This window comes from Capra hircus, chromosome 20 (assembly GCF_001704415.2).
Source record: "Capra hircus breed San Clemente chromosome 20, ASM170441v1, whole genome shotgun sequence".
NCBI classification, from domain to species: Eukaryota; Metazoa; Chordata; class Mammalia; order Artiodactyla; family Bovidae; genus Capra; species Capra hircus.
The window spans coordinates 4,100,838-4,126,905 of record NC_030827.1 but is presented as its reverse complement, the minus strand read 5'-3'; the positions used below and the strand labels follow the sequence as shown (position 1 = coordinate 4,126,905).

The 26,068-nt window shown below is 42.3% G+C and overlaps 1 protein-coding gene and 1 pseudogene across 1 annotated transcript in view; one reads left to right on the top strand and one right to left on the bottom strand.

Moving 5' to 3' along the window:
- Positions 4,282 to 5,029, bottom strand: LOC102188709 (annotated as a pseudogene).
- UBTD2 (ubiquitin domain containing 2) overlaps positions 13,216 to 26,068 on the top strand; it is a 61,903-nt gene continuing 49,050 nt past the window's right edge. The window contains exon 1 of the mRNA XM_018065496.1: positions 13,216 to 13,399. Coding sequence (XP_017920985.1) covers positions 13,330 to 13,399 — 70 coding nt within the window. The 5' untranslated portion in view covers positions 13,216 to 13,329. The remainder of the gene's footprint in view (positions 13,400 to 26,068) is intronic.

Here is a 26,068-nt window from a genome sequence, read left to right as displayed (position 1 = left end):
AAAGATCTTCATGACCCAGATAATCATGAAGGGATCACTCACCTAGAGCTGGACATCCTGGAATGTGAAGTCAAGTGGGCCTTAGGAAGCATCACTACGAACAAAGCTAGTGGAGGTGATGGAATTCCAGTGGAGCTCTTTCAAATCCTGAACGATGATGCTGTGAAAGTGCTGCACTCAATATGCCAGCAAATTTGGAAAACTCAGCAGTGGCCACAGGACTGGAAATGTCAGTTTTCATTCCAGTCCCAAAGAAAGGCAATGCCAAAGAATGCTCAAACTACCACACTATTGCACTCATCTAACATGCTAGTAAAGTAATGCTCAAAATCCTCCAAGCCAGGCTTCAACAATATGTGAACCATGAACTTCCAGATGTTCAAGCTGGTTTTAGAAAAGGCAGAGGAACCAGAGATCAAATTGCCAACATCTTCTGGATCATGGGAAAAGCAAGAGAGTTCCAGAAAAACATCTATTTCTGTTTTATTGACTATGCAAAAGCCTTTGACTGTGTGGATTACAATAAACTGTGGAAGATTCTGAAAGAGATGGGAATCCCAGACCACCTGACCTCCCTCTTCAGAAACCTGTATGCAGGTCAGGAAGCAACAGTTAGAACTGGACATGGAACAACAGATTGGTTCCAAATAGGAAAAGGAGTATGTCAAGGCTGTATATTGTCACCCTGCTTATTCTATGCAGCATACATCATGAGAAATGCTGGGCTGGAAGAAGCACAAGCTGGAATCAAGATTGCCGGGAGAAATATCAATAACCTCAGATATGCAGATGGTTCCACCCTGATGGCAGAAAATGAAGAACTAAAAAGCCTCTTGATGAAAGTGAAAGAAGAGAGTGAAAAAGTTGGCCTAAAGTTCAACATTCAGAAAACGAAGATCATGGCATCTGTTCCCATCACTTCATGGGAAATAGATGGGGAAACAGTGGAAACAGTGGCCGACTTTATTTTTCTGGGCTCCAAAATCACTGCGGATGGTGATTGCAACCATGAAATTAAAAGACGCTTACTCCTTGGAAGGAAAGTTATGATCAAGCTAGACAGAATATTGAAAAGCACAGCCATTACTTTGCCAAAAAAGTTCTATCTAGTCAAGGCTATGGTTTTTCCAGTGGTCATGTATGGATGTGAGAGTTGGACTATAAAGAAAGCTGAGCACTGAAGAATTGATGCTTTTGAACTGTGGTATTGGAGAAGACTCTTGAGAGTCCCTTGGACTGCAAGGAGATCCAGCCAGTCCATTCTGAAGGAGATCAGCCCTGGGTGTTCATTGGAGGGACTGATGTTGAAACTGAAAGTCCGATACTTTGGCCACCAGATGTGAAGAGTTGACTTATTGCAAAAGACCCTGATTCTGGGAAAGATTGAAGGCAGGAGGAGAAGGGGACGATGGAGGATGAGATGCTTGGATGGCATCACCAACACAATGGATATAGGTTTGGGTGGACTCCGGGAGTTGGTGATGGACAGGGAGGCCTGGCATGCTGCGGTTCATGGGGTCGCAAAGAGTCGGACATGACTGAGTGACTGAACTGAACTGAGCTGATGAATGGAAAGGAACTTCTTCAGTCTATAAAGGGCATCTATTAAAAACCTACAGCTAACTCTTGCAACTCAGCAACAAAAGAAAAGCCAACTTAAAAAAGCATAGAGACGGGGAGCATTTTAGAGTTTTCCTGGAGCTTGGAGGAAGAGGAACGGGCAGTGGCTCCTTAATGGTCACCAGGTTTCCTTCTGCATCTGCCTGCAATGCAGGAGATCCGGGTTCAATCCCTGGGTCGGGAAGATCCCCTGGAGAAGGAAATGGCAAGCCACTCCAGTACTCTTGCCTGGAAAATCCCATGGATGGAGAAGCCTGGTAGGCTACAGTCCATGGGGTCGCAAAGGGTTGGACATGACTGAGCGACTTCACTTCACTTCACTTCAAAAAGTTCTAGAACCAAATCATAGTAATGTTTGCAAAACATGAATGCTCTTAATGCCACTGAATTGTACACTTTAAAATGATAAATAGCATGTTATGTATATTTTGTCAGAGTATTTAAAAATAATCCTAGAGCTGGCATCATACGTAATGGCGAAGTTGAATGGAACAAGTAAGAATATTTGTAGATTGTCATGCCTACTAACCAATGAAATTAGTCACGAACAAAAGCATATACCAATTGGAAAAGAAGAAGTAAAATTCTCTTTATCCATAGATAACCTGAGCATCTATTTAGTAAATCCAATGGACTCTCTAAAGAACTACTAGAACTGACAAATGATTTAGCAAGATTGCACAATATCAACATCCAAATATCAACATCCAAATATCAACTGTACATCTATATGCTAGCAACAAACATACAGTTCAGTTCAGTTCAGTTCAGTCGCTCAGTCATGTCCGACTCTCTGCGACCCCATGAATCACAGCACACCAGGCCTCCCTGTCCATCGCCAACTCCCAGAGTTCACTCAGACTGACGTCCATTGAGTTGGTGATGTCATCCAGCCATCTCATCCTCTGTCATCCCCTTCTCCTACTGCCTCCAGTCCCTCCCACCATCAGGGTCTTTTCCAATGAGTCAACTCTTTGCATGACGTGGCCAAAGTACTGGAGTTTCAGCTTCAGCATCAGTCCTTCCAGTGAACACCCAGGACTGATCTCCTTTAGGATGGACTGGTTGGATCTCCTTGCAGTCCAAGGGACTCTCAAGAGTCTTCTCCAAACATGCAGTAACTGGAGCTATAAAAACAGTATTGTTATTGATAACATCAGAAGATGAAGTCCTTAGGGATACATCTGACGAAAGATATACAAGTCTTGTGCATTCGTGGAGTCCTCTGGCAGGCCAGTGGTTAGGACCCGGTGCTTTCACTGTCTTGAGCCTGGGTTCAGTCCCCAGTGAGGAAACTAAGATTCTACAAGTGGCATGGCACAGCCAAAAAAAGGAAAAAGGCCTGTGCACTTAAAATGACAGAGCATTATCGAGAGAAACTAAAGACTAAAACAGATACAAACAAAAAATATATATACTGTGATATATACATATATAATGTAGTCTCGTCATCAACATCAAATAGATCAATGAAACAGGGTAGAGAGTCCAAAAAAGACTTCCACATATATGGATAAATCTTTTTTTAAAAAATGAAGTACAGTTGATTTACAATGTTGTATTAGTTTCTGGTGTATGGCAAAGTGATTCAGTTACATGTATGTACATATACATATATGTGTGTATATTTTCCATTATGATTTATTATAGGATATTGAATATAGTTTCCTGTGCTATACAGTAGGATCTTGTTGACGACCTAGTCTATATAGGATAGTTTCTATCTGCTAATCCCAAACTCCTAATCTATCCCTCCCCATCTTTCCCCTTTGGTAACTGTAAGCTTGTTTTCTATGTCTGTGAGTCTGCTTGCATTTTATAAATGAATTAATTGGTATCATATTTTAGATTCCACAAGTAGGTAATATCATGTGGCATCTTTCGGACGTATTTCACTTACTATGATGATCTCTAGGTCCGTACATGTTACTGCAAACGGCATGGAGTCCGAGTAGTATTCCACTGTGGGCTTCCCTGATGGCTCAGTGGTAAAGAAACTGCTTGCCAATGCAGGACACAAGGGTTAATCCCTGGGTCGGGAAGATCCCCTGGAGAAGGAAATGGCAACCCACTCCAGTGTTCATCCCTGCAAAACCCCATGCACAGAGGAGCCTGGAAGCTACAAGTCCACGGGGTCACCAAAGAGTCAGAGGTGACTTAGTGACCAAACAAGAAGTATTCCATTGTGTGTATATATATGTAATATACACACACACTCACACACACATACATATATATATCTTCTTTATCCATTCATCTGTCAATGGACATTTAGGTTGCTTCCATGTCTTAACTATCTTAACTGGATAGACTTTTTTTTTTAAGGTACAAAGGCAGTTGAGCAGAGAAAAGAGTCTTTCAACAAACGTTGCTAAATATTGATAGATGTATATTTATATTTAAAACCAAAGTCACAAAAAACCACACTTTGATCCACATCTCACATCATATGCAAAAATTAATTCAAAATGGATAATAGACCTAAATGTAAAACCCCAGACTATAAAGGGCCAAGAAGCAAAAAAGGGAGAAATTTTTTTTGACTTTGATTTAGGCAAATTTTTTTATATGACATCAAAAACATGATCTACAGAAGAACACATTGATATACCGTACTTCATCAAAATTTTTAAATTGTATTTTCTTTTTCTTTTTTTTTTTGAGAAATGATTCCGTTTATTATTTTCAACCTGACCCCATCTTTCCCACTTTAGGCTCCAACACTGCACAGAGCTGCCACACCCACCCCCATAATAGCCCACCTCTTGTCCTCCACCCTCCAAACCAGCCCCCAGGGGAGTTTAAGAGGATTAAACCATGAAGTCAAAGCTTGGGAAAAACCAAGGTGAATACTTCAAACAAGGAAACAACTAAGAAAAGGGGTCAGTGGGCACACAGAATCAACATTAGGTGGGCGTTGTTCCCTTGACAATGGCCAGATGCACAAAGCGGCTACTTAGACCCCTATCATGGTCCAAAGTTAGTAAGAAGGCCAGCAACGCAGGCTTCAATTTCTACAGCATCATGGAGCATCATCCATCATGTGAAAGGAATCCAGCAGGTTAGAGATGCACCATGCCCATCTGGATCAGTGTCCTGATGCCCTTTCCAGAGCTCGGGCTCGAGCAGCTTTGGCCTCATCTTCCAGCTCATCCAGGAAACTCTCCTGGGACACCGAGTAGAAGGTGTAAGCATAAATTGCTAATACCAGGGCCCCAATGCCCAGGCCAGTCACGATGTTCCGGGTCCGCCGCTGTGGCAGCGTCTTCTGCCACTGGGCGAGCTGCGCCTGATGCATGAATTGTAGTTGTGTAGCAGTCAGCTTCTCCCCAGTCGGGTCGATGCACTGAGCCAGAGGGGCCTTTGCGCTTTTGCCATCGACCGGGTCTCCAGCTCCGGGTGCCACCATGTTGCCGCTCTGCCCTTCGCCCTTAATTGTATTTTCAAAAGACATTCTTAAGAGAATAAAGAGAATTCCCTGGTGGTCCAGCGATTAAAACTCCGAACATTCACCACCAAGGGCCCAGGTTCAATCCTTGGTCAGGGAACTAAGTAAGATCTCAGAAGCTGCATGGAGCAGCCAGTTAAAAAAGAGAGATGGAAAAAGAGTAAAAATATAAAGCAAAGAGTAATTTGCAAATTAAATATTCGGTAAAAGATTTGTATCCGAAAATATAGAGAACTTTCAAAGCTCAAGAATAAGAAACTCAGCATACAAATGGGCAAAAGATTTGACCATACACTTCACAAAAGATACACAAATGGTAAATAATAACGTTGAAGATATTCAACATCGTTAGTCATTAGGGAAGCAAAAACTAAAACTACAGAGAGATACTCACTAAACACTTACTGGTGGTGGTGACTTAGTCTCTCAGTTGTGTCCAGCTTTTGTGACCCTATGGACTATGGCCCACCAGACACCTCTGTTCATGGGGTTCTCCAGGCAAGAATCCTGGAGTTGCCACTTCCTTCTCCAGGTGATCTTCCTGACCCAGGAATTGAACACAGGTTTCCTGCATTGCAGGCAGATTCTTTACCAACTGAGCTATTAGATCTGACCCAAACCAAGTGTTGGTGATGACATAGAGGAACTGGAATTTTCATATGATGCTAATGGGAATCTAAATGATAAGGCCACTTTGGAAAATAGTTCGGTAGCTTCTTTAAAAACAACAACAACAACATAAAAACATGACTGTATGTTCCATTCATTCTACTACTAGGCACTTAGCCAGTAAAAAGAAAAAGATGTGCCTATACATAGACTTTACAACTTTACTTGTAATCATGAAACGTTGGAAACATCCCAAAAGTTCAACAAGTGATTGGCCAAACTGGCATTTCCCTACCATGGGAAACTACTCAGTATTTCAAAGGAATAAACCCTAGTGCTTGCTTCAGCAGCACATATACTAAAACTGGAATGTTACAAAGCAGATTAGCATGGCCCCTGCACAAGGAGATGGCTCCCCAGGTGGCGCTAGTGGTAAAGAACCCACCTGCTAAAGCAGGAGACGCAGGAGACTCGGGTTGGATCCCCGGGTTGGACTCTGATTATTATTTTTACTCTCTCTTCATCTCTCTTTTTAACTGGCTGCACCAGGCAGCTTCTGGGATCTTATTTCCCTGAACAAGGATTGAACCTGGGCCCTTGGTGGTGAATGTGCAGAGTCCTAATCTAGCCCCATGGACAGAGGAGGAGCTTACAGTCCATAGGGTTGCAAAGAGTTGGACACAACTGTAGCGACTTAGCACACACGCTGAGCAAGGATGACAAAACAAGGGAATAAACCCTAAAATCTGGATGAGTCTCAAAGTAATTATGCTGAATGAAATAAGCCATACAAAAGAGAGTACATATTGTATGGTTTCATTTACAGAAACTTTTGGAAAATGCAAAGTAATCTGTAGTAACATATAGCAGATCAGTGGTTGCCTGGGGACAGGTGACTTGGGAGATACAGTAAACAAGGATTACAGAAATTGGACTATAGAAATGGCACTATAGTCCATCTAATTTTTCAAGTCTCAAACTTAAGAGTTATTAGTGATTCCTCCATCTTCCTCACCTCTTGCATTCAGGGATTACCAAGGGATATGAAGAAACTTTTGGGGGTGATGAATGAATATATTGATTGTGGTGATGGTTTCACAGGCGCATATATTTGTGAAACTTATAAAGGTATACACTTTAAGTACGTGCAGGTTTGTTGTTAAAATTTTTTTTAATCATGTTGGCTGCTGACTAGAGAATGAATTATAGGAGGAGGCAAGAAAGAGTGCAGGAAGGCAAGTCGGGAGAATATTATAGTAACCAAAGTGAGAGATGATGGTGGCAACAGATACAGAGAAAAAGAGCAGAGATTCAGAATGTATTTAATGGATAGAGTATAAAGGATTTGATAATGGGCTGGGTGCAAGAGGTGAGGAACATGGGGGAATCACTAATAACTCTCAAGTTTGAGACTTGAAAAACTGGATGGACTATGGTGCCATTTCTAGAGGATGAAAAAGACTACAGTAAAAACAGTTTGGCAGGGAATATGGAGGATCAAGGTTTGTCAAGAACATGTGTTCTCTGAAATTCCATCTGTGGACCAAACTGCCTCAGGAAATGCCTGATGCCTGCATTAAAAATGCTGGTTCCATGACTCCACCACAGACCTACTGAATCAGAATTTCTGAGAAATTGTGATTTAAAAAAAATATAATTATTTGGTTGTGCTGGGTCTTAGTTGCAGCATGCAAGATCTCCAGTCTTCTCTATGGCATAAAGGATCTTTAGCTGTGGCATGTGAACTCTTAGTTGCAGCGTCTGGAAACTAGTTTCCTGACCAGGGATCCAGTTCCCTGACCAGGGATCCAACCCAAGCCTTCTGCATTCTGAGTGTGGAGTCTTAGCCGCTGGACTACCAGGGAAGTCCCAGTAACATACACTTTTAATCAAAATTTAAAACTTTCATGCTTCAAAGGGCACTATCAACAAAATTAGGAAATAATTCACAATGGGAGAAAATATTTGCAAATCATATATCTGCTAAGGGATGTGTTATCAGAATATATGACAAACACTTATTACTCAATATAAAAAGACAAATAATCCTATTTTTAAACAGGCAAATGATCTCAGTAGGTATTTTTCCCAAAGTAGATATACCAATAATCAGTAAGTACATGAAAAGACACTCAACATCATTAGTCATTGGGGAAATGCAACTAACTCAGTGAGATATTCTTGTTGTTGTTCACTCAGTCCTGTCTGACTCTTTGTGACCCTATGGATTGCAACATGCCAGGCTTCCCTGTCCTTCACCAACTCCTGGAGCTTGCTCAAATTCATGTCCATTGAGTCGGTGATGCCATCCAGCCATCTCATCCTCTGTCGTCCCCTTCTTCTTCTGCTTTCAATTTTTCCCAGCATCAGGGTCTTTTCAAATGAGTCAGCTCTTCGCATCAGGTGGCCAAAGTATTGGAGTTTCAGCTTCAGTATCAGTCCTTCCAATGAATCTGTCCAGTCCAAGGGTTGATTTCCTTTAGGACTGACTGGCTTGACTTCCTTGCTGTCCAAGGGACTCTCAAGAGTTTTCTCCAACACCACAGTTTGAAGGCATTAATAAAAAAGGTGCTCAGCCTTTTTTATTGTCCACCTCACATCCACACATGACTACTGGAAGAACCATAGCTTTGACTCTATGGACCTTTGTAAGCAATTGGAGAAATGCAAGTCAAACTCTCAATGAGATATTCTACATACCCAAAATGGCTGCACCGTTTTATATCCTCTTATAAATTGCTAATGAAAATATAAAATGGTATAATCTTCTTGGAAAATACAGTTTGCCAATTCCTCAGAAACTTACAGTTACCATATGAGCAAGCAATTTCACTGCTAGGTATATGCCCTGAACAATTGAAAACCTACATTCACACAAAAACTTGTACATGAATGTCATAACAACTTTATTCATAATAGCCAAAAGTGGAAACAGCTTAAATGCTCATCAACTGATGTATAGAGAAACTGAATGTAGTATATCCACACGATGGAATATTATTCAGTCATAAAAGAATGAAGTACTGATACATGCTACAACATGAACTTTGAAAACATTATGCTACATGAAGGAAACCAGTCACAAAAAACTTCATATGATTCCATTTGTATGAAAGGTCCATTAGCAACTTTCAAATATACAATATGGTATTAATGAAAGCCACCATGCACAATTTATGGTGATTTACATCACTATGATTTATTTATTTATTTTATATCTGGAAGTTTGTATTGTTTGATTCCTTCACCCATTGTGCTAACACCCTACTTGCTGCCTCTGGCAACCGCCTAGCTGTTCCATGAGTTCGTTTTTTGTTTTTTTTTAGATTTCACATATAAATAAGATCATATGGTATTTATCTTTCCGTCTGACTTATTTCACATAGCGAATGCCCTCAAGGCCCATGTTATCACAGATGACAAAATCTTTTTTAATGGCTGGATAATACTCCATTGTATATATACACCACATTCTCTATATCTATTCATCCATTGATGACATTATGGTTGTTTCATACCTTGGCTATTGTAAATAGTGCTGCGATGAACATATGGGTACATACAGCTCTTCAAGTAAATGTTTTAAATTTTCTTTAAATACCTAGAAGTAGAATTTCTGCATTATATGGCAGTTTTATTCTTAATTTTCTGAGCAATGTCCATACTGTTTTCCACAGTGGCACCACTGTTTACTTGAATCCTACCCTTTAAATTGATGAAATATACGGAATGTGAATTATATCTTAGTAAAGACATTATTAAAAACTAGAAAAGCACACACACACACATAAGGCCTGTTTCTATAGACTATCTTAAGTGGATTGGTTCACGCAGTAAGTTTAGGCAGGTCATGCTAGAGCAGAGTAAAGAGGAGAGTTAATGAGTTCCCACAGGGTTTATAGCATTGTTACTGGCCCAGTTTTACAGGTGAGGAAACTGAGCTATACAGAAATTTATGGTCATATAGCTAGTATAGGTCAGAAATCAGATTCTGTGGGGCCCTTCAGTTCAGTTCAGTCACTCAGTTGTGTCTGACTCTTTGCAACCCCATGAATTGCAGCACGCCAGGCCTCCCTGTCCATCACCAACTCCCAAAGTTCACTCAGATTCACGTCCATCGAGTCGGTGATGCCATCCAGCCATCTCATCCTCTGTCGTCCCCTTCTCCTCCTGCCCCCAATCCCTCCCAGCATCAGAGTCTTTTCCAATGAGTCAACTCTTCGCATGAGGTGGCCAAAGTACTGGAGTTCCAGCTTCAGCATCATTCCTTCCAAAGAAATCCCAGGGCTGATCTCCTTCAGAATGGACTGGTTGGATTTCCTTGCAGTCCAAGGAACTCTCAAGAGTCTTCTCCAACACCACAGTTCAAAAGCATCAATTCTTCGGCACTCAGCTTTCTTCACAGTCCAACTCTCATATCCATACATGATCACTGGAAAAACCATAGCCTTGACTACACGGACCTTTGTTGGCAAAATAATGTCTCTGCTTTTCAATATGCTATCTAGGTTGGTCATAACTTTCCTTCCAAGGAGTAACAGTCTTTTAATTTCATGGCTGCAGTCACCATCTGCAGTGATTTTGGATCCCAGAAAAATAAAGTCAGCCACTCTTTCCACTGTTTCCCCATCTAATTCGCATGAAGTGATGGGACCAGATGCCATGATCTTCGTTTTCTGAATGTTGAGCTTTAAGCCAACTTTTTCACTCTCCTCTTTCACTTTCATCAAGAGGCTTTTTAGTTCTTCTTCACTTTCTGCCATAAGGGTGGTGTCATCTGCATATCTGAGGTTCTTGATATTTCTCCTGGCAATCTTGATTCCAGCTTGTGCTTCTTCCAGCCCAGTGTTTCTCATAATGTACTCTGCATGGAAGTTAAATAAGCAGGGTGACAATATACAGCCTTGACGTACTCCTTTTCCTATTTGGAACCAGTCTGGTGTTCCATGTCCAGTTCTAACTGCTGCTTCCTGACCTGCATATAGGTTTCTCGAGAGGCAGGTCAGGTGGTCTGGTATTCCCATCTCTTTCAGAATTTTCCACAGTTTATTGTGATCCACACAGTCAAAGGCTTTGGCATAGTTAATAAAGCAGAAATAGATGTTTTTCTGGAACTCTCTTGCTTTTTCGATGATCCAGCCCTTAGCAGCCCTATTACTATCTCCTGGGAATCTGTGTCTCTGTTTTAAGATAAAAGCAAGGTGGAGAACATCCACAGCTAAGGATTTCTCAATGGCATTGCTCTCTCCTCTCAGCTGCCAAATTCTCAGTGCTCCTCGGGCTTCCTTGATTGCTCAGTTGGTAAAAATCTCCTGCAATGCAAGAGACCCCAGTTCGTTTCCTGGGATGGGAAGATCCCCTGGAGAAGGGATAGCCTACCCACTCCAGTATTCTTGGGCTTCCTTTGCAGCTCAGCTGGTAAAGAATCTGCCTGCAATGTGGGAGACCTGGCTTCAATCTCTGGGTTGGGAATATCCCCTGGAGGAGGGAAAGGCTACCCACTCCAGTATTCTGACCTGGAGAATTCCATGGACTCTATGGTGCATGGGGCTGCAGAGTCCGACAGGACTTGGTTTCTTGGTTTAGAGCAAAATTTAGGACAAAGCAGTCCCTTTGAAGCTATCAGTATGCAGCTTCTTTCCTTCCGGGAAGTGATGAAGTGATGTCTGTCTGGCTATGTGAATACTTAGCTGAGGATGATCAGATAGAAGACTTTATGACACAGTACCTGAATATCAGAGCACCCTCTGAAAACTCATAAAGATGTCACTTGTATATAAGCTCTTCGAATGTTCATGAGTACATAGGACAACACTCATTTGTCAGTCAGTATAAATTTAATATAGCAGACTTCTATTTCTCACAAGGCACTTTGTTTTCATGTAAGTATAGGGTTTTGTTTGTTTATTGGACATTCGTTTTAATCTGATTGTCAAATGAATACAAGGACTGAAATCTTTGCCTCCATTTTGGACTGTTTCTGTGAGCTACATTCCCATCCTGAGTCAAAGGGTATGAACATTTTTAAGTCTCTTGATCTGCAATCCAAATTGCTTTGCAAAAAGACTGAACCAATTTACACTCCCACCAGCAGTGTATGAAAATATATTTAAATGCAAATTCCAAGCTGCATAGAGCCACTTTCCTAGGTATTTTACTTGAAAATTTTTCTTTAATGCTAAGCAAAAGCTGACCCAGGACGTTAAAAAAGGAAATCTGATTATAAAAATGGAGCAGATAGTTAAAACAGCTCTTAGGCAGAAGTAAGCTTTAGAAAGACCCAAGCCAGGTGATAAAAAAATTTTAAGGCATCCTGGCGAGAAGCACAATTCTAAAGGGACCATTAACAGTTTGGCTTCAGACTGGGAGAGCAACGGCCAAGAATGTCGGGCGTGGTCAGTGTACCAAATTCTAGTTTAGAAAAAGCGGGGTATTTTACTTATTTATATTTCAATTTGTTCTAAGGACGATTGAGGGCCCTTAAAGGCAGGATCTTGAGAAGTAGCATTGTGTCTGAATAATCCTGTGAGAAGGAAACAAACCCATGCCCCCCTGAACTACGGTCCACGCTTATCTCTCGCAGCCCCGGATGCCTTGCCTCTGTAATCTCAGTCCAGTCTGCAACCACAAAGACCGCCTCTACGTCTAGTAATTGGGCACAGAGATTGCAGGGGGGCAGGGGGATGGGGCAGGCAAGGAGAAGCCAGGACTTGGGATAGCAACCCACTGGACTCTACACAAATCCACAAGGTGCACTTCAATCTTCAGCCAGGAGCACCCCTCCGCCGGGTACGCGGGACCCCGCCCGCGAGCCTTCCATCACTCCTCCTCCGTGCGCCACCCCCGCCCGCTCCCGACCCGCTTCTACCAGAAGGAGGGGACGCCGGAGGAGGAGTCAGAAACTCGATTTCTCCCCTTTCCACTTTTCCTATTCACTTTTACTCCGTCTGTCCTGCTCTCTCCCCTTCCATCGCTCTCTCTGCTCATTCCCGTCTCTCCCTCTCCCTCCTCCACGCCCGCTTTCTCGGCCTCTTCCCGGGGACGGAACCCCCAGCCGCCTCATTCCCTCGGGTTCGGGGGCCCCCTCCCGCCCGCCTCGCATCCCCTCCGCGCCTCCCCGCCTCCTGCCCCGCCCCTCCGCCCGCGGCCCCGCCCGCAGCCAATCAGCGCGCTGCCTCCCACGGCCCCGCCCCCCGGCCTTTCCGGGAGGGCCCCGCGGAGCCCAGGCCTAGATGCGGAGGGCGGCGCCGCGGGGCGGGGGCCGATGGGGTCTGGCGGCCGCGGGGCGCCGGCGCGGGGCTCGCCTGCACGCGGGAGCGCGGGGCTGTGAAGGCGTGAGGTGGGCGCCGCGGCCCGCCCGGGATGGGCCAGCCCCAGCCTGGCGGGGCCGAGCCGGAGGCGAGGGCGGCGCGCGGGCCAGGCCTGCTGGGCGGGCGGCCCGGGGACTGAGGTAGAAGTGGGCGCGGAGGAAGGGGCCGAGCCAAGGCGGTGGGTGGAGCGGAGAGGGGGGCGGAGGCTGGGCCGCGGCGAGCGAGCGGAGCGGAGCGCCGGTCCGGAGCTCGGCGGCGGCGGCGGCGGCGCCTGAGGAAGCGGAGGCGGCGGCGGGCCCGGACGAGCGCCCGGAGGTGGCGGACGAGGCGCCGGGGGCCCCCATGGGCGGGTGTGTGGGCGCCCAGCACGACTCCTCGGGCAGCCTCAACGAGAACTCGGAGGGCACCGGAGGTAGGTGAGCGCCAGGGGGCAGCCTCGGCCCCCCATTGTTCCCGGCCGGGCCTGGCCACCTGTCCCGGCCCCTGCGGGCCTCGCGGCCGGGGCCCCCGCGCCCCTTTGTCATCCCCTCTTCCACGTCACTCCCCGCGCTCCGCTTCCGGCCGGCCGCCGGGTCGCCCCCTTTTTTCCCTGACTCCCCCACCCCCGCGCCAGAAAAGCACTCCGCGCTCCGGGAAGGTAGCCCACGGCCTCTCGACCCCACCGCCTCGGCTGGGGAAACTCGACCAGAAACTGCCTCTGGCTCCCTCGCTCCCTCTCCAGCCCGTTTAATTATTCAGGAACAGGATGGCGGCGCTGGGGTTGCAGGAAAGCGAACTGATGGTGGGGGGGGGGGAGGTTGGGGAGGGGAGCCTAATGTATTCCCTCCGACGGGCCCCGCCACATCTCTCCGAACCCGGCCTTGTTCAGCAGAGTTGGCTGGTCTCCGCTCTCCTGAGTTTCAGATGACAGCTGCCCTGGTTGGTTCCAATTTGGCCATTTAAACCTGCAAGTTTCTGGAACTCGGCTGGGGAAGTCTCAAGTGGCCACAGGCATTATTTTAACGAGGGGTGGGGAAATGGTCTGCCGGAGTAAAACGTGGCTTCTCGCTCCAGCCTGGGGTTATTGGGCCAGTGCACTGTCGGGGTGGGCTAGTCAAATTCCTATCCATCTTACGTAAAGGAAAATAATGTAGGATAAAAGTACAAATGCTGTTACCCCAGTAGGATCCGTACTTTAAAAGTTTCTGTGACACGGAACGCACTTGTACTTTATTGTAAATATGTTTGCTGAGGAGAGCTATTTTAATGCAATCAATGTTGTAGTATAGGAGAAGAGTAATCCAGTTAATTCTACTTTTAGTTATATGACCTCTTGCTGGGCCCATTCTATACCTTGTGTAGAGGACAGAATGTTTTAGTTAAAGAAGAAACAGCTTTTAGGAATAGCAAAGATGACAGTGTTGGTTTTGTTCCAGCCTTATGTTAGATGTCACAGAAATGTGGGGTGTAAGTTCCTAAACTAAATCGTTTGGGTGGGTGGGTTTGCAACTTTTTCTTAACATGCTAGCATTTGGACCAGTTGCTTGCCTGTCATTAAACTCCGTGTACACCTAACTTTTGACTTGTAAATGTCCTGATTACATGATGTTTAGCCATGCTACTTCATTAAAGTGTATGGGCATCCTGTATGACTAAATCCTGGGCAAACTGAGAGCGCAGCAAAGCATCTTGAAAAAAATTGCCCATGGAAAGCGGTACTTGGTAGTGCATTTCAAGTCATAGCATAATTACTCAGTGGCACGTTAACAATGAGATTTGCAGTAAAAACAAACCAGGAAGATAAAAGGGGGCATGATTTAAAATAACCTTGGGTTAAGATCAAATTGAGGGTCAAAATCCTGTGGGTGAGGTGATCATTAATGGTACCGAACTATACAAGTAGTATTACTTTTTGCTAAGTATAGTGTGCTTGTTATAGGTAGTTTAAGTTTTTTCACACTCATTTTAACATTTGAACTAATTTATGGTTTTAAGGCCTTTTGGTGGTGTGACTTGTGACCAGGCAGACGTTACTAGCATGGGCTTTTAAAAGCAAGAAGTATTAGCTTTTGGTAGTTTATTATTATCAGTGGTACCTAGTTAGATAGTTATAGTGTCAGCTTCTTTGAGAACTGAGTTCCCTGGATTTTAAGCTATGCTTTACCTTTTCAGAGTAAAGTTTAGAAAAATAGTCGTGAAACCTTGGTTATATTTCTGGAGAGAAGGCATGTCCCTGATGTAACTGGGGTGAAGGAATGAGCTGTGTGGGATAAAAGGATTATTTCTAGAATTTAATTTGTGGAGGCCTTTATTCTCCATTATTGTCATGAAAGTTAAAGAGTTAATTGTGGTTTAAAGGAATTAGCCCAGGTGAGTGTTTCAGGTTAACTTGTTAAATAGTTACTAGCTTGTTATAGTAGATTTTTGTTTGGGAGGGAGAGACTTTTTCCTAAGGGTGTTGGCATAGATCCTTCACTTTTCAGATATACAGTAGTGGTTTTAATCTGGACATATTGGGCTATGAAAAAATTTTTTTCAGGATGGAGTAAAACACAGTTTCCCAATGTTTTTCATGACAGATTTAAGATTTTCATGACAGATTTAATTACATCCACAGTGTTGTGCAAACATCATCATTTTAGGATGGCTTCACTTTCTGAATATCAGCAGACTTAGTAAAATGACTTAAAAAATTTTTTTGGCCATTTGAGGTACTGTACTTTCCCTTTCCCTCTGAATCTTAAGTCTCTTAAGTATGCAAATAAATGTGTATATTGAGAATAACTTCCATTCTAGGTGCAGTACTTTGAAGAAATTTGGGAAGTTTTTGTAGGAATTTTTAGAATATGGAAATAGCTTATTAATGTTGTAAGATTTGTGTTATGTATTGTTTTGGAATCAGTTGCTGTATCTTCTGGCATACCTTGCCTAGAAATCAATTTTTGAGTTTCAACTTTTTTGACCATTTTTTAAATGTTTAATTTTATTCAAGAAAGTTATATGATAGAACTTATGCAAGATTATTTAACAGTGCTCTCCAGGCTTCCACACTCCTAGAATTTCCTGCTGTTTTGACATTTTCAGACAGCATATTTTGTATAGTTCTCCACCTTATTATGATGACATTGTGATGCTGAGGTTGGCACTTAGGACCTCTAGACAAGACTGTGGCCGATGGCATTTACTAAGTAATTAAATTTCTGATGAGTTTTAATAATAAATATATGAATAAAAAACAATAAAATGAAATTCATTGAAGACAGCCAATTCCCTTTTCATATTTTGATCCTTTAGTGAAGGTAGTGATGTGTCAGTGCAAAGTAGGTTCTCACCTTTGGGTGTGTCATTTATTCTGTGCCTTCAGTGATATCCCAAGAGTACTGACCAGGGTGGTCACCAGCTTCTAGGTTTACAGGAGGAGAACTCGGAATGCTGAACATTGACTTGATTGGGGGTTTTTTTGGTTGCTGCATGCAGCATATGGGATTTTAGTTCCCCAACTAGGGATCGAACCCACCCATGCCCCTGCAGTGGAAGTGCAAATTCTTGACTGCTGGACTGCCAGGGAAATCGCAAACATTGACTTCTTTATTTCAGAGTGTCTTGAGAATATCGTGGCGTTCTTTTGGATATCCATTTATAGCAGCCTTAACACCTACTTGATGAGAAGAATGCTTTTGAGTAATAACAGCTACCATTTAATCCAGTGTTTATTGTGTAACAGGTATTGTGATTATGTTCTCACTTAGTCTTCAACAACTCTGGGAGGTGGATATTTTATAGATGGATTGATGCTGGGAGAAATTAAATAACTTGCTTAACATGGCACAGTTAGAGCTTAAACTGGGGCTAAAATAAAGAATGCTGACTTTTTTTCCTTTTCCTCTAGTTTAATTTTTTTTAATTTTAGTAAAATACATATAAAACTTATTATTTTAACCACTTTTAAGTGTATACTTCAATGGCATTAATTATATCCAAAGCATGCAATACATCACTGTGTATTTACAGAGTTTTTCATTACTCCAAACAGACTCTGGATCCATTAAGCAATATCTTTGCTCCCCTCTCCTCCTAACCCCTAGTAACCTCTGATCTATTATTTGTCTCTGAATTTGCCTGTTCTAGATATCTCATATAAGTAGAATCATACAATATTTATTGTTTTGTTGGTAGTATTTTTACTTAACAGGTCTTACAGGTTTATCTTGTACCAAGTATCAGGAATCCTTATTATAGGTGAATAATATTCCATTGTGTGTACATGCCATATTTTGATTATCCCTTCATCCATTGCAGGACATTTGGATTGTCTCCACTTTTTGGCTATTGTGAATAATGCAGCTATGAACTTTAGTGTACAGAGAGTAAATCCCTGTTTTCAATGCTTTGGGATATATACCTAGGAGAACGTAGGAATTGAGAGATCATGTTAATTCTGTGTTTACTTCTTAGAGGTAAATTTTCCCGCAGTGGTTGCACCATTTTACATTTCTTCTAGCAGCATAGAAGGGTTCTAGTTTCTTCACATTTTCACCAATGCTTGTTATTTCCCATTTAAAAAAATTATAGCTTTTATAGTAGGTTTCCAGTGGTCATGTATGGATGTGAGAGTTGGACTGTGAAGAAAGCTGAGCACTGAAGAATTGATGCTTTTGAACTGTGGTGTTGGAGAAGACTCTTGAGAATCCCTTGGACTGCAAGGAGATCCAACTAGTCCATTCTAAAGGAGATAGCCCTGGGTGTTCTTTGGAAGGAATGATGCTGAAGCTGAAACTACAGTACTTTGGCCACGTCATGCGAAGAGTTGACTCATTGGAAAAGACTCTGATGCTGGGAGGGATTAGGGGCAGGAGGAGAAGGGGACGACAGAGGATGAGATGGCTGGATGGCATCACGGACTCGATGGACGTGAGTTTGAGTGAACTCCCGGAGTTGGTGATGGACAGGGAGGCCTGGTGTGCTGCGATTCATGGGGTTGCAAAGAGTCAGACACGACTGAGCGACTGAACTGAACTGAAGGCGAGGGACATCTTATGGTTTGGGCTTGCATTTTGTAATAGTGATGTTAATGTGCTCATTTGGCATTTGAATATCTTCTTTCAATAGAAATATCTATTTAAGTCCTTTGCCTTTTTGTTTTTGATTGAGTTTGGGCTTTGTTTTTGCTACTGAGTTGTAAGAGTATATTAACCTTTATTCTGTATATTAAACCCTTATCAAGATAATGAGTTCCAAAGAATTGCACGGAGAGATAAGAAAACCTTCTGAAGTGATCAATGCAAAGAAATAGAGGAAAACAATAGAATGGGAAAGACTAGAGATCTCTTCAAGAAAATTAGAGAAATCATGCAAATTAGAAATCATAGACAATTAGAGGAATTCATGCAAAGATGGACACAATAAAGGACATACAGTGTAGACTTAATAGAAACAGAAGATGTTAAAAAGAGGTGGCAAGAATACACAGTAGAACTATACCAAAAGATCTTAATGACCTAGATAACCATGATGGTGTGATCACTCACCTAGAGCTAGACATCCTGGAATGCAAAGTCAAGTGGGCCTTAGGAAGCATCACTAGGAACAAAGCGAGTAGAGGTGGTGGAATTCCAGCTGAGCTATTTCAAATCCTAAAAGATGATGCTGTGAAAGTGCTGCACTCAATATGCCAGCAGATTTGGGTGACTCAGCAGTGGCCACAGGACTGGAAGAGATGAGTTTTCATTTCAATCCCAAAGAAGGGCAGTGCCAAAGAATGTGCAAACTTGCACATTTGCACAATTGCACATGCTAACAAAGTAATGCTCAAAATTCTCCAAGCTAGGCTTCACAGTGCATAAACCAAGAACCTCCAGATGTTCAAACTGGATTTAGAAAAGGCAAAGGAACCAGAGATCAAGTTGCCAACGTCCATGCCAACGCTGGATCATAGAAAAAGCAAGAGAATTCCAGACAAACATCTGCTTCTGCTCCATTGACTATGCCAAAGCCTTTGACTGTGTGGATCACAACAAACTAGAAAATTCTTAAAGAGATGGGATTACTAGACCACCGTACCTTCCTCCTGAGAAACCTGTATGCAGGTCAAGAAGCAACAGTTAGAACCAGACGTGGAACAACAGACTGGTTTCAGTTTGGGAAAGGAGTACATCAAGACTATATATTGTCACCCTGCTTATTTAACTTATATGCAGAGTACAGCATGCGAAATCCCAGGCTGGATGAAGGACAAGCAGGAATCAAGATTGCCGGGAGAAATATCAATAACCTCAGATATGCAGATGACACCACCCTTATGGCAGAAAGTGAAGAGGAACTAAAGAGCCTCTTGATGAAAGTGAAAGAGGAGAGTGAAAAAGTTGGCTTAAAACTCAACATTCAGAAAATGAAGATCGTGGCATCTGGTCCCATCACTTCATGGCAAATAGATGGGGAAACAATAGAAACAGTGACTTTATTTTGGGGGGCTCCAAAATCACTGCAGATGGTGACTGCAGCCATGAAATCAAAAGACGCTTACTCCTTGGAAGAAAAGCTATAACCAACGTAGACAGCATATTAAAAAGCAGAGCCATTACTTTACCAGCAAAGGTCCGTCTAGTCAAAGCTATGGTTTTTCCAGTGGTCATGTATGGATGTGAGAGTTGGACCATAAAGAAGGTGGAGCACCAAAGAATTGATGCTTTTGAACTGCGGTGTTGGAGGAGACTCTTGAGAGTCCCTGGGACTGCAAGGAGATCCAACCAGTCAATCCTAAAGGAAATCAGTCCTGAATATTCATTGTAAGGACTGATGCTGAAGCTGAAACTTGAATACTTTGGCCACCTGATGCTAAGAGCCAACTCACTAGAAAAGGCCTTGATAATGGGAAAGATTGAAGGCAGGAGGAGAAGGGGATGACAGAGGATGTGATGGTTGGATGGCATCACTGTCTCAAAGGACATGAGTTTGAGCAAGCTCCAGGAGTTGGTGAAGAAAAGGGAAGCCTGGCGTGCTGTGGTCCATGGGTTCACAAAGAGTTGGACATGACTGAGCGGCTGAACAACAACAAGATACATGACTTGGAAATATTTTCTCCCATTCTGTAGGTTGTCTTTCATGCTCTTGATGGTGTCCTTTGATTCACAGAAGTTGAATGAAGTTCAGTATATCTGTTTGTACCTTTGTTGCCTGTGCGTATAGTTTCAGTTTTAAATTTTTTAATCACTGATGGAAAAAGAATAAATCTATAACCAATAATTTACAAATCTGATAACTAACATTTGTTTTAACTATGAATAGAAAGTCGTTTTAAGCTTATTTCCTCTGTCAGATCTGATGAAAAGGTTGATATGCAGTGAAATTGTGTTTAAAATTTGACATGATCCATAAACCCATTTCAGTTTCTTAATCAAGAGATAAGTATTGTCTTTTCTGGGGAAGCACTTTACAATCAACAACCACTGAGTATCCATAGTATGCCCAACTTTGTATTGGTTGCTGTTGTTCCAGAAAAAGGAATCATTATCCTATTTCTTGCATATATTAGAATCCTTTTTTAGGAAAGCATAATAAAATGTGCATGTATGAGGCAACTGAAAAGCACTATTTAAACAGATAAAAAATACCACTGAATAAATTGTGCGCGTGCTGAGAGAGTAAAGGAACACGAAGTGACCTCTGCTGCTAGAAGGTGTGATTCCTCAACCAGCAGCATTGTCATCAGGAGGGAGCATGGTAGAAATGCAGACTCTTGGGCCCTAGCCATGAGCTGCTGAATCAGAATCTGCATTTTAGTAGTGTTCCCCAACAGTTCCCACGCACGTTCAAGTTCGAGAAGCATTGGTAAAGATTGCTTACAGTGGAAAGAGACTGGAGAGAGGAATACATTAGGGGGGAAATGGCAAGAGTTGGTGGTTTTTTGGATGTGGGGATATATAAAATAATCCCATATTTGTGAACCTGGGTAAACCAAGAATACTGAGGTGGCATGTCAGATTTTGGGGAATAAGAAAGCTGTCTGGAGAAAGCAACCTTTAAGTATGTTAAAGTTTAATTGACAGAAGAATTTTTAAGTTGGACATCATTTTGAAGTTACATTTTGAAGGAACTCCTTAATGTTCAGGATTATGAATGTGGCCTTTGGCGTGAGCTGGCGAAATTGGCTGAAGGTGTAAAAGTGAATGAAGGCTATGCTGCTGCTGCTGCTGCTAAGTCGCTTCAGTCATGTCCGACTCTGTGCGACCCCGTAGATGGCAGCCCATGAGGCTCCCCCGTCCCTGGGATTCTCCAGGCAAGAACACTGGAGTGGGTTGCCATTTCCTTCTCCAATGCATGAAAGTGAAAACTGAAAGTGAAGTCGCTCAGTCGTGTCCAACTCTAAGCAACCCCATGGACTGCAGCCTACCAGGCTCCTCCATCCATGGGATTTCCCAGGCAAGAGTACTGGAGTGGGGTGCCATTACCTTCTCCGGAATGAAGGCTATCAGTTCAGTTCAGTTGCTCAGTTCTGTCCGACTTTTTGCAACCCCATGAATCACAGCACGCCAGGCCTCCCTGTCCATCACCAACTCCCAGAGTTCACTCAAAACTCATGTCCATCGAGTCGATAATGCCATCCAGCCATCTCATCCTCTGTCGTCCCCTTCTCCTCCTGCCCCCCAATCCCTCCCAGCATCAGAGTTTTCCAGTGAGTCAACTGTTCACATCAGGTGGCCAAAATATTGGAGTTTCAGCTTTAGCATCAGTCCTTCCAGTGAACACCCAGGACTGATCTCCTTTAGAATGGACTGGTTGGATCTCCTTGCGAGTTAAGTGAAAAGAGGAGGAAAGTACTAAGAATTGAGTCATGAAATATTCACAGAGTAGAGAAATGAGAAATCACCTCTCAGGACCTGACTGAAGTGAGTACTTAGTATACTGAATTTTGTTGAGTTACTGGGAAACAGGTCTGTCTGTGAAACTGATAGATGTCATTGCATTTGAACTTTTCATTCTAGTGTGGTTGTGGACATTCTAGTTGTAGTTTGGTACTCAGATCCTAATATAAGACAGATAAGACAGACTTCTTGGGCGTCCAGCTCCAGAATATACCAACAGCCCCTTTGAGATTGGTGAACTTCAGAACAGACACATTCTCTGCAAGACATCAGTTACTTTCTTCAAGAACATCATGGAAATCTATTCTTTATGTATTTCCAGTGTTTCGTGTATTACTTGTCATCTCACGAGGTTGCTTATTGAATTTTCTTTTGCTGCTTCTCTTAGGGCTGTGCCTATGGTTAAGAAAAAAAAGAAAAGAAAGAAGCAAATTGAACGTGACTGGGACTAAAGATTAAGTCTCCTCGTTTTATCCCTAGTGTGACAGTAGAAGTAAAAATCTTTCATGTTTTTCTGGGTTGGTGAGCTCTGGGGCTTAACGAGAGGATGCATAAAATTTCATACCAATTGGAGAGAGACATACTGTGAAATAGGAGGCATTTACTTGATGTAAAGCAGAAGGGGGCTGATTTTGCTAGGAGGAATGGAGTTGTGTGGAAAGAACCGAAAGGAAAATATCCAGCAAGAAAATGTAGGTTGGAAATACAGTGGTCCTTTGGGTAGCTACATAGGTTCAGTAGGTATGAGAACTGAAATTAGAGTGGAAGCTACAGTTGGAAAATACCACCATATGGGGCAAGCTGAATCTTCTTTGAGAAAAAAATTAAGCACTCCAGTGTACATTAAAAACTGGTGTGGTATGTGGTAGCCCCTGCCTCATTTGCTTCCTCCCATTGGGCTTGTCCCACTCGTTTTCAATTTTCTACTAAGTAGAGGGTTGAAGTTTTTTCCCAGATAAGATTATCTGGGAACTTATGTTGGAAAGACATTTTAAATGAAGAGTCTTATTATGGCTGTTAAATGAGCTGTCCTTTTCATCTCTGATTTTATATTTAGGAATCAATGGCTAGAGTTACATAGTATGAACAGAAGATTTAAACCATTGGAAATATAGGAATTGTTATTCCTTTGATTTTTGATAGCCCTAGTCTATGACACCTGTCTTTCTTAGGGAGAAATTTTAATCAGTGGACTTTAAAATCTAATTTTCTTACTATAAATGCAAAGCTTTGGCCGCACCTTGCTAATAGCACTGTATCCAGGTGAATCTTCCAGTGAGAATAATTATTGAGTGTTAATAACAGTAAGGAACTTTTGCTTTTATGTAATGAGTGAGTTTTCTCTCTCGTGATTTTTGACTGAAACACAGTCTTCTCTTGTTGCGAGAAAGCATTAGGTTGGCTTTGGTAAGCAACGTGATCGTGTTTGGGCATGATGATCAGTTTGCTGACTTAGTGATTCTCTCATTTTTCCTTACTGCAGACCACCTGAATGGTTTATCTTCATTTGGTGGACCACTGCACCTGATTCTTCCCACCTATCCAGCTTTCTGCTTCTGCTTATCGGGCAGTACTAGGCTACCAGCAAGTTCTTCATGAGTCACTGGTAGTTCAAGAACCATAGGTTGAGACTTTCCTAACGCCTATGTACTTAAGGATGCATGTGTGTTGGCCAGGAATAGTCAAGCGTGTGTTGCGTCTTGTGTCAGCTCCTTGGCTTGCAGCTAGCGAGAATTAAGTGTGGCTTGGAATGAACTCCATGTGTTGACCTGAGAGGTTGAATGTCACTGAGTGTACATTGGATATTGTATGCCAAACTGTTGCGTGTTTGCAGTAGAACTTGCAGAAGTTTCCACTATAGCTCAGTTTTTAGAAATGACATTTCTATGGGAGGAGTCATCTGAGAACAAGAAATATTTACATGTGGGGGATAATTTTATGTCAATTTTACTAGAGTGTGAAGTGTTAATGATACATTTGCTCAGTGTTAAAAAATAATGAATTAGTGACTCTTGGGCCTTTCTGATTAAATTCTAACATCACAAGAAACCCTTCAGATAGCTTTTGCATTTATTGTAATTGACTTGTAGGTATAAGCAAGGTCAGATTGCTTCTTTGCATTTGTTCAGATAGTTTCCATGCTTGTGGTCTGTGTGACAAAAGTATCTATCACAGGGAAAGAGTAATTGGAAATTAGATCTAATTCTAATAGGATATGTATGATTCTTTACTTTCTAGGCTACAGTAGATCCAGAGTCCAAGCTTTTCCTGCTGCTTTTCTGCTGTCTTAACTTCCAACAGTGGGATAATCTTTCATCACTGAGCAAGTGTGAGACTTTTTCTTTTCTGCCCAGAATTAATCCTGCCATCCTGAACATCGTAGCACTATTCTTCAGTGCTTATTCTCCTCCCTCCTTCTTTCCCTCAACTTTATTGAGGACTAATTGACAACTATTTATTGACAGATACAGTATACAATGTCATGATATAATATGCACATACACTGTGAAACAGTTACCAGAATCAGAATGATTAACACATTCTTGTTGTGAGAATCTTGAAGATCGCCTCTCAGCAACTTTGGAGTATAAAGTACTGTATTATTAACAGTAACCGTACTGAGCATTCGATCTTTATAACTAGTGCTTCTTAAAACTGCAAGTTTGTACTGTTTAATCCACGTCCCCCCTCCCTTTTTCCCAAAAATGTATCCTGGTTATTTTTGTACATTTACTTACCTCCTCAGAGCATAAGCTATATTGGACCTGGGGACAGCGACTTCAGTTTTCTCATAGTACTTTAGGTTCAGTTAACAATTGTGTGAAGCACATCTTTGACTTTATAACGGTTTTAGGGAGAAAATGATAACTGTCTTAACAGGAGGCTCACTTAATTCTAGAGCAAGAACCTTGTTAAATAAGACCATGTCATGTAACAAAAAGATTTAGGAGTCAGAATTCTTCAGTTCTGGTTCCACTTCTGCTCTTGTATCTGCTACCTTTAAATGAGCATGTTGGATGAAATCAGTAGGCTCCAGCATTTTAAACAGTTGAATCTTCTTTTTAAGTATATCTTACATTGAACAGTAACATCAGTCTCAGCATTTGATTTCTTTTTATTTCGATTGTATATAGTCTCTAAAAAATAAAAAGAAATGATTTAGAGTCTCATAAAGTTCTGTAGAAGATTTTTTTAAAGTTTGACTTACTAACACCATCAGCAGGTGTACTCAGAACTCAGACGATAACATGTCATGCACTATTGCAGTTTGTTTTATTGTCACTGAGCATTCTTCAGGTGACTTTATGATAAGAGCACACGCTGAACAGATGAGGTTGCTGTGACATTTAACGAAGCCTAGACATCCATGTGCTGTATTAGTGTGTTCCCTCAGTCAGTTCAGTTCCGCTCCCTCAGTTCCCTCAGTCAGCTCAGTCGTGTCTGACTCTCTGCAGCCCCATGGACTGCAGCATGCCAGGCTTCCCTGTCCATCGTGATCTCCCAGAGCTTGCTCAGACTCGTGCCCGTCGAGTTGGTGATGCCATCCAACCGTCTCATCCTCTGTCATCCCCTTCTCCTCCTGCCTTTAGTCTTTCCAAGCATCAGGGACTTTTCTAACGAGTCAGCCCTTCACATCAGGTGGCCAAAGTATTGGAGCTTCAGCATCAGTCCTTCCAATGAATATTAGGGATTGATTTCCTTTAGGATTGACTGGTTTGATCTCTTTTCAGTCCAAGAGACTCTCAAGAGTCTTCTCCAACACCACAGTTCAAAAGCTGTGTTACATGAGTGAATATGTATGTGCATGTATTAATAAAAGGCACATTCAGAGCTGTGGTTTTCCCATTCAGGACACAGTTTCAAAAATCTCCTTAAGTTCATATATGCATAGAGTAGACAAGAGAAGCATTCCAATGACTCTAAGATCAGTTTGACCCAGCAGCATAAGCTAACATGTTTCATGATGGTCTTTATGTTTGAAATTTAACATTTGATGTGTGGTACTTTTTGTTAGGGTTCTTAAAAAATAGCAAAAATATATTTACAAAATAGTTAATATTTTTGGAATGCTGAAACAGGTGTTTATTTCTGTCTCTTTGAGTTTTTTGGGACCAATTTAAAAAGTCATGTGACTAGATCCTAGAAAAAATCTTAATGTGACACATGTAATTTCAATCAATTTTTATCTACTCTCAGGATAGGTGCACTGTGTTGGGCATTGTATTACATATTTGAAGTTT